We start from the raw sequence: 14,329 nt of genomic DNA, 5'->3' as shown, positions 1-14,329 counted from the left end.
AGTACACCACCACTACATCACCACACAACACTATCACACCAACACAACGTACCACACCAGTACAACACCACCATCACACTTCATCACTACACCACACAGAGTAGTTAACAAATGGAACGCACTAGGCAGTAATGTGGTGGAGGCTGACTCCATACACAGTTTAAAATGTAGATATGATAGAGCCCAGTAGGAACCTGTACGCCAGTTGATTGACGGGACCAAAGAGCCGAAGATCAACTCCCACAAGCACAATTAACTGAGTACACAACCACACCACACCACCACACCACACAACAAATAACTGGTGGAAGGAACCATTAACCCGGAAGACATTAACCCACGAGACGCTCCTAGCAGTGATCTCAGGCCGCCTGAAGCAGTCAATGACGTGATGAACCAAACACCATCTCACTCCACACTCATAAGGTCTTGACGCGCTGTACAAAAGTGTATCTTTATGAGATTCTTCAGAGTCGTTGGGCGTAGATGACATTATGTGCACCTTCCTCCAGCTGTTATGGGCACCTTCCTCCAGCTGTTATGGGCACCTTCCTCCAGCTGTTATGGGCACCTTCCTCCAGCTGTTATGGGCACCTTCCTTCAGCTGTTAATGTGGACCTTCCTCCAGCTGTTATGGGCACCTTCCTCCAGCTGTTATGGGCACCTTCCTGTAGCTGTTATGGGGACCTTCCTCCAGCTGTTATGTGCACCTTCCTGTAGCTGTTATGGGGACCTTCCTCCAGCTGTTATGTGCACCTTCCTGTAGCTGTTAATGTGGACCTTCCTCCAGCTGTTATGGGCACCTTCCTCCAGCTGTTATGGGCACCTTCCTCCAGCTGTTATGGACACCTTCCTCTTGCTGTTAATGTGGACCTTCCTCCAGCTGTTATGGGCACCTTCCTCCAGCTGTTAATGTGGACCTTCCTCCAGCTGTTATGTGGACCTTCCTCCAGCTGTTATGGGCACCTTCCTCCAGCTGTTATGGGCACCTTCCTCCAGCTGTTAATGTGGACCTTCCTCCAGCTGTTATGGGGACCTTCCTCCAGCTGTTATGGGCACCTTCCTCCAGCTGTTAATGTGGACCTTCCTCCAGCTGTTATGTGGACCTTCCTCCAGCTGTTAATGTGGACCTTCCTCCAGCTGTTATGGGGACCTTCCTCCAGCTGTTATGGGCACCTTCCTCCAGCTGTTAATGTGGACCTTCCTCCAGCTGTTATGGGCACCTTCCTCCAGCTGTTATGGGGACCTTCCTCCAGCTGTTATGGGCACCTTCCTCCAGCTGTTATGGGGACCTTCCTCCAGCTGTTATGGGCACCTTCCTCCAGCTGTTATGTGGACCTTCCTCCAGCTGTTAATGTGGACCTTCCTCCAGCTGTTATGGGCACCTTCCTCCAGCTGTTATGGGCACCTTCCTCCAGCTGTTAATGTGGACCTTCCTCCAGCTGTTATGGGCACCTTCCTCCAGCTGTTATTTGCACCTTCCTCCAGCTGTTAGATCAACATTACCCTAAGGTAATTAGACCGACGTAACACGCAGAGCAAATAATTGTTTCGTATTTAGGAGCGGCTGCAGGAGCTGTGTGTGTGTGTGTGTGTGTGTGTGTGTGTGTGTGTGTGTGTGTGTGTGTGTGTGTGTGTGTGTGTGTGTGTGTGTATGTGCTGCAGCGACAGTCAAGGATAAACAACATGATGCACGTCGCTCACCACAACAACACGGCTGGTCCAGGTTACCCCTTCAAGAGTGTTCTGGGTCTCTGGCTGCCGCAGTGCGCTCTTAAGACGAGTAATTCATAATGTTATGGAGTAGGTTTTGATCCATTTGTATAGAATAATAATTATTATATGGCGTTGGTTTCAATGGCATTTGTTCATCTCCAGTGTGTGAGGAGATTGTCGTTGTCGTACGTCTGGAGTCGTCCTCTTGTCGTGCGTCTGGAGTCGTCCTCTTGTCGTACGTCTGGAGTCGTCCTCTTGTCGTACGTCTGGAGTCGTCCTCTTGTCGTGCGTCTGGAGTCGTCCTCTTGTCGTACGTCTGGAGTCGTCCTCTTGTCGTACGTCTGGAGTCGTCCTCTTGTCGTACGTCTGGAGTCGTCCTCTTGTCGTGCGTCTGGAGTCGTCCTCTTGTCGTGCGTCTGGAGTCGTCCTCTTGTCGTGCGTCTGGAGTCGTCCTCTTGTCGTGCGTCTGGAGTCGTCCTCTTGTCGTGCGTCTGGAGTCGTCCTCTTGTCGTACGTCTGGAGTGACATGTGGTAGTCTTCCCTCGGACGAAACAAATGTTCCTCCTCCTACCTCGTGCTTCCACCTGGCGGAAGTCTGGCGAGTTAGACAGACTCGGTGTTTGAGTTTGTGGCACTCAGAGCTGCTCCTCCAGACACACTCAGAGCTGCTCCTCCAGACACACTCAGAGCTGCTCCTCCAGACACACTCAGAGCTGCTCCTCCAGACACACTCAGAGCTGCTCCTCCAGACACACTCAGAGCTGCTCCTCCAGACACACTCAGAGCTGCTCCTCCAGACACACTCAGAGCTGCTCCTCCAGACACACTCAGAGCTGCTCCTCCAGACACACTCAGAGCTGCTCCTCCAGACACACTCAGAGCTGCTCCTCCAGACACACTCAGAGCTGCTCCTCCAGACACACTCAGAGCTGCTCCTCCAGACACACTCAGAGCTGCTCCTCCAGACACACTCAGAGCTGCTCCTCCAGACACACTCAGAGTTGCTCCTCCAGACACACTCAGAGCTGCTCCTCTAGACACACTCAGAGCTGCGCCTCCAGACACACTCAGAGCTGCCTCTCCAGACACATTCAGAGCTGCTTCTCCAGACACACTCAGAGCTGCTTCTCCAGACACACTCAGAGCTGCCCCTCCAGACACACTCAGAGCTGCGCCTCCAGACACCCCCCCCCCCCGAGGGTGCAGAGTGTGCAGTCTCAGCCTCCAGTGTCGTCGAGGTCTGGGATGTTGAATGATGGTGGTGGCTGGTTGAGTGGTTCCTGGCGTGGTTGATAGTTTGGTTCGTGGAACGGTTGGGCATTTTTCCCCATGATCTGTTCGGGACTTCGTTCAGTGAGATCATGGTGGTGGTTGTGGTAGTGGTCGCCTAGATGGTGGTGGTTGTGGTAGTGGTCGCCTAGATGGTGGTGGTTGTGGTAGTGGTCGCCTAGATGGTGGTGGTTGTGGTAGTGGTCGCCTAGATGGTGGTGGTTGTGGTAGTGGTCGCCTAGATGGTGGTGGTTGTGGTAGTGGTCGCCTAGATGGTGGTGGTTGTGGTAGTGGTCGCCTAGATGGTGGTGGTTGTGGTTGTGGTAGTGGTAGTGGTCGCCTAGATGGTGGTGGTTGTGGTTGTGGTCGCCTAGATGGTGGTGGTTGTGGTTGTGGTCGCCTAGATGGTGGTGGTTGTGGTAGTGGTCGCCTAGATGGTGGTGGTTGTGGTTGTGATCGCCTAGATGGTTGTGGTTGTGGTCGCCTAGATGGTGGTGGTTGTGGTAGTGGTCGCCTAGATGGTGGTGGTTGTGGTTGTAGTCTCCTAGATGGTGGTGGTTGTGGTAGTGGCCGCCTAGATGGTGGTGGTTGTGGTAGTGGCCGCCTAGATGATAGTGGTTGTGGTAATGGTCGTAGTGAGTTTGATAGTGATGGTTGTGGTAGTGTATATACAGGTGGCGGAAGTGATGGTGATAGTAGTGGTAGTAGTCGATATATATGGTGGTGGCGTAAGTAGTGGTAGTTATGGTGGTAGTTATGGTGGTACGCAGCACCATTGACTGTACTGCTAGTTTGGTAAGATGCTCGTTAAGACAAGGGGGGAAGAAAGCGGAGGGTCTTATTAAGAACTCACTAAATACTAACCCTAGTTTCACCTGCGTGGTTGACACTGCACCTAGTTGCATCGTTAGTCCTGCCTCTCAACTACCAATTAACTGATGAACAGGTTCCTGAGCCTTCTGTGGAGTATCGAACCCCCGCTACGCGCGCTCTCCACCCCGTCAACAAATACCATGACAGCCTCAGCCCCGACTCCAGTGTGCTGACAGCTGCCGGAGGAGTCTGTCGCGCAGATTTCTCCGCCTGTTGAGGGCCACTCAAGTGGCAGATGTGTGGGGGCTGAGCGCCACTTTTACATCCATCATCACCAGAAATGCCGTTCCAGCAGAAACTCGACGGATGGAGGCCAGACAGGAAAGAGGAGGGAGGGGGGTGGGGAGATGGGAGGGGTAATGAAATGGTGGGAGGAGTGGAGAGACAGACTGTCCCCGGGCACCGCCGGGTACCATCTCGGAAAATATAAATAACAATGACATCATTGTGATACGGTACAAGTCATCACTTCCGACATCATACGTTATCACTTCCGACATCAACAGATCTCTGGTGATTAGATAATATCAAATTACGTCATCATGAATTACTCGAAAAACGTAACCCCGACGTATTCAGTTCCGTCATTATAGGTTCAGCTGGAAGCCTTCACTCCTCCATTACATATTCAGTTGGGAAAGGGATTCATGAGTAATAGCAACGCATGACTGAGTCTTTCACCGACCTTCCTCAACCACACTAACAACCTTACCACCACACCCCCCTCACCACTCCAGCCCCCCACCCCCCTCCCCCACCAGGTAAACAGTCGCTACCTACCGTCCGCTGTTCAAAGTTCAGTTGAACACTCGCTGATGTGCTGATTAATGGGTCCTGCAGTCATGACATTGGCTGAATGGTCAGGGAGCGGAACCATTTGCAACATGTCAGTCAAGCAGTCAACGGGACACTCACCTGAGTTTACTCACTCACCTGCCAGGCAGACAGGCAGACAGGTAGGCAGGTAGGGAGGCAGGCAGGCAGGCAGGCAGGTAGGGAGGCAGGCAGGCAGATAGGGAGGCAGGCAGGCAGGCAGGTAGGGAGGCAGGCAGGCAGGTAGGGAGGCAGGCAGGCAGGCAGGCAGGCAGGTAGGGAGGCAGACAGGCAGGCAGGTAGGGAGGCAGGCAGGTAGGGAGGCAGGCAGGCAGGCAGGCAGTGCCGCAGTGCCAATACTAGAATCACGGAGGATAGACATTTGACCAGACATTAAACAAACTGTAGAAGGCAATTCGTCGTGAGGGAAGTGGTGGCTTCTTAGGTGGTGACGATGGTAACGCTCAGCTTCACCGCCTGTCTGGTAACGACAGAATACCAGTAGTATAACTGTACCCCTGTAACCACCATCACTGGTAACGTCTGAATACCAGTAGTATAACTGTACCCCTGTAACCACCATCACTGGTAACGTCTGAACACCAGTAGTATAACTGTACCCCTGTAACCACCATCACTGGTAACGTCTGAACACCAGTAGTATAACTGTACCCCTGTAACCACCATCACTGGTAACGACAGAACACGAGTAGTATAACTGTACCCGTGTAACCACCATCACTGGTAACGTCTGAATACCAGTAGTATAACTGTACCCGTGTAACCACCATCACTGGTAACGACACACATACAAACATTCAGCATGAAGGTGGTGTCTGGAATACGACACCTGAACATCGTGCATGCACTAAAAGAACCTGTACATCCTGAAACAACAAACACTGGTAAGGAGCATAGTCCTTGGCCAGGAAGTGGCCGGGTGCTGGACAGATCGTGCCCTCAAGAGCACACGCGCCCTCAAGAGCACACGTGCCCTCAAGAGCACACGTGCCCTCAAGAGCACACGTGCCAGATGATCACAGTTACTCTCAGTACCTAGTGTTCTCCACTGTGTCCTTCACCACCCCATAACCTCTGCCAGGACATTGACCTTCTCGCCTCCATAACCTGTACCACGGCTTTGACCGTCCCACCTCCTTTACCTCAACCAGTTCTCACTAGCGTGGCCCTGACCTGCACAAGCTCTAGGCATCGTCTTCAAGGTGCTGGCCGGAGTCTCCCTTAGCGAGTGGTAGAGGTACACTCAAGGTCCTGCTGGCGCGGGCTCCCACACCCCAAGACTCACCAGGCGCTCACTGCTCGCCCAGTACCCGTCACGCTCTGCATTCATAGTCACGTCACCCCGTAGGAGCCCTCTGAGCGCGTCAAATGATGCAGCGTTGAAATTTTAATTCTGATTCATTTGTTGTTGATTGTAATGTGATATTGATTGAGTTTAATGGTGTATTAAATGGAGCGTAAGAACACACTTAATGGAGCGTAAGGACACGCTTAATGGAGCGTAAGGATACGCTCACTGCGTTAAGGCTCACGTGTTGAGTGCAAGAACATTAAGAGAAAGTCAAGAGCCATTGAATTCCTTGAGCACCAACCAAGGCCACATCCACAGGCCAGCTGCCTCACTCTGTGTTATTAGAGACAACCAACCTCCGATATAATCGCTTTGTGCAGACAAGAAAGATGCAGCCTCCTCTCGCTAAGGAATATAATGGTCCCGGTAGCGAATGTCTTTGTTCCTTAGAGTCACAGGGTTATTACAGTCAAGAAGCACAGTGGAGGGACGGAGGGGCTGGCATAGAAGGAGGAGGAAGGGTGAGGGGAGGAAATTAATGTTGGGAAGGTAGATGAATTAGTAGATGAGATCTAGCTCTTGGGCCCCACCTAATAACAGCTGAAAAGTGTCAACAGTTAAACAAAAAAAATCAGGCTACGCTCGTCCACTCTGTGATTGTCCAGAAATGTTTCTTCAGAATGTTCCTGAAGTTGTACAATAAAAGCTACATATTCGAAACAGTTAAGAAAACTGTACATCATTGGTTTATGTAAAGCTAGACCTAGGACAGGTTATGTTATGTGCCGCAGTTCTGTTGGCGATTATTTGTGTTTGTATTGTGGGGGATGAGGGGGGGGGGTGACGCATTTCCTGTGGACATGGGGAGTGGGCGAAGTGTTGGGTAAAGGTTCGAACATACGAGTCACCTGGGCTGTATGGGTCTCGAACCGCGAACCCCACGCGTGTGAGGCCGAACCTCCATCGTCTGGCCTATGAGTAGGCTTAAAAGGAAAGTGTTTGGAATGTTTATTTCCACGGAAGTGTGGGATGATAATTTTATTATTTGAACGTAATGTGCTGTGAGTCGTGTGTAAAGTGGTTTTATCATATCTAAACATGCTGGACTGACTGACAAGGACTTGAGGACGGGGCGAGGAACCCGTCACCTTGACCACTCCGCCTTCAGCCCCTCTGCTCATTTCTAACTCTTAATCAAAAGACGACTTACTGGCCGTGTTTCTACGGCTGTGTTAAACATCATTAACAAGAGCTTCGGGGATGATGTTTCATAAAACTTGAATGAGAGAGTGGGAGAAAATTCTAATGTCAGGCGGGGTTTCGAACCCACGACCCGAGGACATTTCCTGCATCACCAATATAAAGGGCCGTCGGGTACACGACATATAAGCCATATAATAACATTAACACTTGTGTAAGTCAGCGTAGCTCGGGTTGGAGGAAGTGTTGGTGATATTCCACCGCCAGTTGTCACGTCAACTCTCCCTCTCCTTCAAGTGTGGTCGAGACGTCGGGTCTGCTGGGTACAGGTGCTGGTACTCAGCTGGGCCTCGACGGCTCCTGAGAAAAGATTTTAGTACTCACGTGTACTCAGGCCTGAAGCAAGACGCAAGAGTCCAACACTCACCTGTAGAAGAGAAAAATACATTAGTTAAATCACAAATTTCGTTAAAAACACTTGTAGAGCTTACATCAGATTATTCATTTCATAATTATTCAAGGAAATATTATTATTATTATTATTATTATTATTATTATTATTATTATTATTATTATTATTATTATTATTATTTCTTCTGTCTTTGTTATTGATGCTCTGTTGCAACTGTGATAGGAGTATTTAGTAGTGAGGATGGAGAAGACGCGGAGAATAAGCAGACAATCCCGACCCATGGTGAGCACTCAAAAAAAAAAAAGCCCAATAGTTAAGGGTCTCTATATCAGCGTACGGAAGGACTCGAACCGTAGGCAGGCTGGGAGGAACCCGACCGGGTTCTCAAGTGTAGCACTTATTCCGGTGGTCTTGAGCAGTCATTATGTTGTTGTGGTTACTATATGGTGTGACTAGTTGGGGTTACCCGGCGGTACCCAGGTCTCTGTCTGTATGTCTCTCTCCCCGTGGGTGTCTGTATGTCTCTCTGTCTTCGTCCATCATATCAATTCTTCCCTCCCTCCCTCTTTTCCTAACAGTCTCCTTCCCTCCAGTCAATTCAGTCTGTGTCTGAATTCACTTTTGTTAACACATTTTAGGAACATCTGTATTCGTGCAGACGCCTTAGACTGTATGAAGTGGAGAATGGGCTTGTGAAATCCTCAGTCTTAAGTCCATAGACTTCATCATTATTTCAACCAATTCAGTTACTATGCAGACCGCTTATCACATGCCTTTGTATGACTAACCATCCTGTGTGATGGGAATTTTTTAGCATCACCTAGTTAGGTTTTTTTGACACACTGTACTCCACTTCATATAGTCTAGGGTAGCTGCACTAATGCAGATGTACCTAATATGTTAATAAAAAAAAAAAAAAAGTAACTGAACTTTTTTTTTTTTTTTATTAACATATTAGGTACATCTGCATTAGTGCAGCTACCCTAGACTATATGAAGTGGAGTACAGTGTGTCAAAAAGAAGCTAACTAGGTGATGCTAAAATGTAATGAACTATTGGTTGAAAAAATGATGAAATCTGTGGACTTAAGACACAATATTTCACATGCCCATTCTTGTGGAGGGGGACCCAAGGAAGATCCCGACCCCCCTTTATGTCACGCCCGATAAAATCACCATTAATCGTGTAAATGAGTAATGGGGATTTTATTAAAATTGTACTGAGGCTACCCTCATTAAACTGTCTGTCTGGCCTCCAACCTCCGGCATATACAGACAGACTTACAGGCTGATATAGAATTTTTAAATGATAGATGTAGATTAGGAGCAACGAATGAATCACACACTGCAATGGAAACATACACATATTCCTGTACGCCTAATTTTCAGAAATAATAAATAAATATATTTTATAAAATAATAAAAATAATTTATAAGAAATAATAAAAATAATTTTCAGAAATAACGCCAGAAATAAGCCACAATGTAAAGTATTAAAAAAGACACTGAAAATCAGCTGTTGAACCGAAATAAACATTAGTCAGGATGTTTCTCCATGTGATCTGTGGAGGAGGAGGAGGAGGAAGACGAGGAGGAGGAGGAGCAGGAGAAGGAAGAGGACAAGGAAGAGGTGGAGAAGGAGGAGGAGGAAGGGGGAGGGAAAGGGGATCACGGTGAGAGGTCCCCAAGGATGACTGAAGGGGAGAGAGGTGGGGGTAGAGAGGACGGCTCCCAACACCGTACACATCGCCACACACGGAGAAAAATAGACTCTTTATGCAATAAACACATTTTGAAATGGACGTGAAAATTCGATACTTTGCTGAGGCTTGGTGACATCACGGTTAGCAACAGTAACTAGAGTCGACATGTTATTAGATGCCATCTGTTGGGCTACCTGACTGTTGCGACACCACCTGTTGCGTCACCCCCTGTTGCATTCCCACCTGTTGCGTCACCCCCTGTTGCATTCCCACCTGTTGAGTTCCCACATGTTAAACCTGCCCACCACTTGAGGACGGGGAGCAATAACACTCGCCTTGTATTCAAACATTCCGGGGTCGTGTGCAGGGCGAGATGAAAATGGTTGGGCGCGTTTCCTATCATCTAATGCACCTGTTCACACAGCAGTAACTAGGTACCCAGGTGTTAGTCAACCTTTTGTGGGGTTGCATCCTGTGGAGGGTCAGTAATTCGACTCTGGGGGACTTTGATATGATAATATATATATATATATATATATATATATATATATATATATATATATATATATATATATATGTGTGTGTGTGTGTGTGTGTGTGTGTGTGGGAGGTTGGAGGTCAGACGAGGAAGAGGAGGGGGGGTGAAGATGGAGATGCGGGAGATGAAAGGGAAGGGGAGGGAGGGAGATGGGAGGAGAGACAGACTGTCCCGGGCACCGCCGGGTACCCCTTCAAGAAATCTATAAATAAAATATTCAATTACAATCTACCTACCTACACTGTGGGCTGGTGTAGCTGTCTGTCTCTTTCTCTGTCTGTCTGTCTCTGTTTCTCTCGGTTTGTCTGTTTGGGAGGTGGCAGCGATAGCAGCAACCTCCTGCAAAGGCAGCCAGAGAGTTGGGTGACGGGTGACGGGTGACGGGTGACGGGGCCACATGGACAGTTGCCTCATGCGCTCTGTGCACACTGAGGTCTGACACAAGTGTGGGTACAGGGATGGAGGAGTATTGTGGTAGTAGACCCAGTTTTGATGACCTCATGAACACCTCCCTCATGAACCCCCCCTCATGAACAACCTCCCTCATGAACCCCTCCCTCCTGAACCCCCCCCCTCATGAACCCCCCCTCATGAACAACCTCCCTCATGAACCCCTCCCTCATGAACCCCCCTCATGAACCCCCCCCCCTCATGAACAACCTCCCTCATGAACCCCCCCTCATGAACATCCCCCTCATGAACATCTCCCTCATGAACATCCCCCTCATGAACAACTCCTGCCCCTCATGAACACCTAAGTCAGGCTATTACAGACGAAGTATCATATAAGTTTTTGAACATTTCCAGACATAAGTGATTAAGGTTTTGTATTATAGTAAAAAAACTGACAGAAGAACTAATTGAGTTAATATGATATTCAAAGAAGTGTCTCGAGGGATCCCAGTGTTTTCATTTGTGCCAACACCAACCCGACCGTGTTGGGCACGTACCCCACAACAATCGAGGCAAAGTTTTTTTTCGAGGTTAGCCCAAAGGCTCTGTCCTCATACCTCGAACAGACAGACAGAAAGACATTCCCTGGAAACACAAACCGAAACTGTCTCTATTTTCCGCTTGTTACAACTTGTAATAAAGTTGTTACATCTTGGCTTAACGTGTTTATGACGTATTAGAACGTTGTTACAACTTGCTATATTAGTTGTTATAACTGGTTAGGTGGTGTTAAAACTTGCTCGAACGTTGTACCAACGTCGTAGTTTCGGTGTGTGTTTGGTGGGTTTCCATTTACAGATCATATTGATCTGTGAGAAAAAAGGTTTAGAATACACAGTACTTTCAAACTGATGAATATCGTCTTTGGGTCCGGCCAGGGCTGAGGACAGGGGTGCCCTCCGCCTCGCACGTCGGGAACCATCATGATGGGTTTATGATAGACAATTTTGAGAGCCTAAAAGACATTAGCGTCGTTGCAAATCGCATTAAGCGTCAGAGGACGGCGGGGATTTGTAATACTGGAAATGCGTCAGAGCGTTAGGTCCTGTACAGATGTACTAGAGCGGTAGGTCCTGTAAGGGCACGCTAGAGCGGTAGGTCCTGTAAGGGCACGCTAGAGCGGTAGGTCCTGTAAGGGCACGCTTGAGCAATAGGTCCTGTGAATATTGATAGACACAGAAGCGAAGGAAAGGAGACGGCCAGGGGGTATATATATATATATATATATATATATATATATATATATATATATATATATATATATATATATATATATATATCTTCTTCATCACCAGCCCATCCTTTTCTGAACACTATTAGTTCTCCACCACCAGAGAAAGCCTCAGCATGTAACAGGAGTAGCGAACCTCATTTGACAGCCGCCTCATCACCGATCATCAATCATCCCCTAATTCATTGTCTGGAGGAGCTCCTCCTTCACCCAACCTGTTCCAGGGTACCACCTGGCCTGTTGCAGGGTACCCCCTGCCCTGTTGCAGGGTACCACCTGCCCTGTTGCAGGGTACCACCTGCCCTGTTGCAGGGTACCACCTGGCCTGTTGCAGGGTACCACCTGCCCTGTTCCAGGGTACCACCTGCCCTGTTGCAGGGTACCACCTGCCCTGTTGCAGGGTACCACCTGGCCTGTTGCAGGGTACCACCTGGCCTGTTCCAGGGTACCACCTGCCCTGTTGCAGGGTACCACCTGCCCTGTTGCAGGGTACCACCTGGCCTGTTCCAGGGTACCACCTGGCCTGTTCCAGGGTACCACCTGCCCTGTTGCAGGGTACCACCTGCCCTGTTGCAGGGTACCACCTGCCCTGTTCCAGGGTACCACCTGCCCTGTTCCAGGGTAACACCTGCCCTGTTGCAGGGTACCACCTGCCCTGTTCCAGGGTACCACCTGCCCTGTTGCAGGGTACAACCTGCCCTGTTCAAGTGTTACCAAAGCTAACCTATCATTACCTAACCTCTCAGCCCTCCAGATAAAGAATTCATTTAGTAGCCGACTAACAATTAACATTAATAGTGACCACTGAAGTCAATCTTCACTTGGACGTCGTCGTGGGGGTCTTCCAGTGTTCATCGCAATCCACGATGACTATAATGGATCGCTCAATGTTGACACGTAGTGAAATAAGCGTCGAAGACTCCGTAGAGTTTTGAGCTCTGAAACAATCAACATGTCTCTGATACTGCTCTTTATTTGTACCCCGCCATTCAAGTATCACACACACCCATCACCAAGAAAGGTAATGAGAATCTTGCTCTTCTCAAAGCTATCACACTTGAAACAATTGCTTCCCCCATCGAAAATTTTTTAAATCTCACGAGCACTGTGTCGACACCGACGACTCAGTCCAATCTTCTACTGGACGGACTGCAGCAGCATGTAGGTTTAATAGAAATAATATTTGCACAAAGACTGTCAGTGTCAGGTTAAACAACTGGCTGACCTCCACACAAGCAGAACTAGCGGCATTACAATTAGCTACCAGTACATTAAAAAACATTGGAGGAGGAATAATATTTTATGATTCAAAGTCTGCTCTTCAAGCACTGAAAACTTCTCCTGGAAGATCGACAGCAAGAACCTCATACTACCAATTATAAATGACCTAATTGATGCACAGAGCAGAGGGTCTCGAATCTCCTTTGTATGGATACCATCACACATAAATATAACCCATCATAATGAGACAGACATTGCAGCCAAATTAGCGTGTATCAAAGATGAAGTTGAAATAGACCTAGGTATCCCCATCTCTGCTGTCATGGAACAATATGGAATATGGAACAATATAGGTCCCCCCTCCTCAGGTCTGATAGGAGAGAAATTACTGACTTGCAAAGACCTGAAAGCACCAGTATAAAAAGTTATCATTTGTTCAAATCTGAAATCCATGTTTATGCGCAGTACAAAACGTCCACCAGACTGTGCGACACAGTGGTTGCCAGGATCAGGTTGGGTTACCGTTACCTGTGGCAGGTGGCTGCAGGTGACGGATCTCCCAATCCTGAGCACTCCAGGTGCAAACTCTGTGAGCAGGAACTGAGGCATGATCTCCCACACTACATCACCGAATGCTCAGTTATTAGACCTTTCAGACCAGTTGGCATGAGGTACCTGGAGCTTTGCAATTACTTTATTCACTTTTGTGTTAATGATATCCTCATAATGCACCCAAAATTTGATAGGGCAGGTTACTGTTCACATGTATGACTAACCATCCTGTGTGATGGGGATCTTAACATCACGGAGCTAGTTTTTTGACACACTGTACTCCCCTTCATATAGTCTAGGGCAGCTGCACAAATGTAGATGTTCGTAAATGTGTTAATTAAAAAATGAAGCATTCATCGTTTACTATCTGTTTACTAATGACAAAGAAGTGCAGTTCTGACAATCTGTGACAATCTGTTGATAGTATTTGAGTGGTAGCCTGTGACTGCCGCCATTCTGTTTCTCCGGTGATAGGTGAGCAGAAAGTGGGAGCCTGACAGTTGAGTTGGAGTCAACATTAAGCTACAGCGAAGGTCGGAGGTTAGTGTACCTGCATACACATTTGTGTAAGGGTGGTTGGTGCCAAGTATAGTGAGGCTCACCAGTCACTGCACAGTGAACACAGCACCCTGCCTCTATTCCCAGGCGCCTCACTATCGTTGTAGCGAAGTTGAACTAGTGTGACGGTCAGAGGTGAAAGTGGCAGGAAACTTCCCTGCCAGATTAACAGCAAGAACAAGACAATGCAGCGTGAGGCGTTGACAGCACACACACAACGCCACACACCAGTATCCGCCAGCTCTAGGCGTCAACATTCCCAGCTAATCCTGGCAATAATGGCCCCTCGGTATTTTAAACCTGAACACTATTTTGAGGCGGACTTCTCGTCACCACTAATAAAAACTGTTCACTACATCATTACCTGTCTTAAGCCGACTCTTAGATACACGCAATCCACCAACACCCTCTGGTACACTGTAGCTCCACCTCCACCTCCACTACACCTACGCCCACACACATGCTCCTCGGTGTTCTCA

General features: G+C 48.4%; 3 protein-coding genes across 5 annotated transcripts in view; 1 reads left to right on the top strand and 2 right to left on the bottom strand.

The window, feature by feature from the left end:
* LOC138369208 (proteoglycan 4-like) overlaps positions 1-2,968 on the top strand; it is an 18,936-nt gene extending 15,968 nt beyond the window's left edge. The window contains exon 2 of the mRNA XM_069332149.1: positions 2,356-2,968. Within this exon, the coding sequence (XP_069188250.1) occupies positions 2,356-2,968 (613 nt within the window). The remainder of the gene's footprint in view (positions 1-2,355) is intronic.
* Mip (Myoinhibiting peptide precursor) overlaps positions 1-14,329 on the bottom strand; it is a 139,295-nt gene that overhangs the window by 105,644 nt on the left and 19,322 nt on the right. The window lies entirely within an intron of this gene.
* Positions 12,337-14,329, bottom strand: part of LOC138369207 (uncharacterized) — a 42,675-nt gene continuing 40,682 nt past the window's right edge. The window contains exon 6 of the mRNA XM_069332148.1: positions 12,337-12,457. Coding sequence (XP_069188249.1) covers positions 12,337-12,457 — 121 coding nt within the window. The remainder of the gene's footprint in view (positions 12,458-14,329) is intronic.

The sequence above is a fragment of the Procambarus clarkii genome, chromosome 27 (genome assembly GCF_040958095.1).
Source record: "Procambarus clarkii isolate CNS0578487 chromosome 27, FALCON_Pclarkii_2.0, whole genome shotgun sequence".
Classification (NCBI taxonomy): domain Eukaryota; kingdom Metazoa; phylum Arthropoda; class Malacostraca; order Decapoda; family Cambaridae; genus Procambarus; species Procambarus clarkii.
The sequence above is the reverse complement of the archived record's forward strand: the minus strand, read 5'-3'. Positions and strand labels throughout refer to the sequence as shown.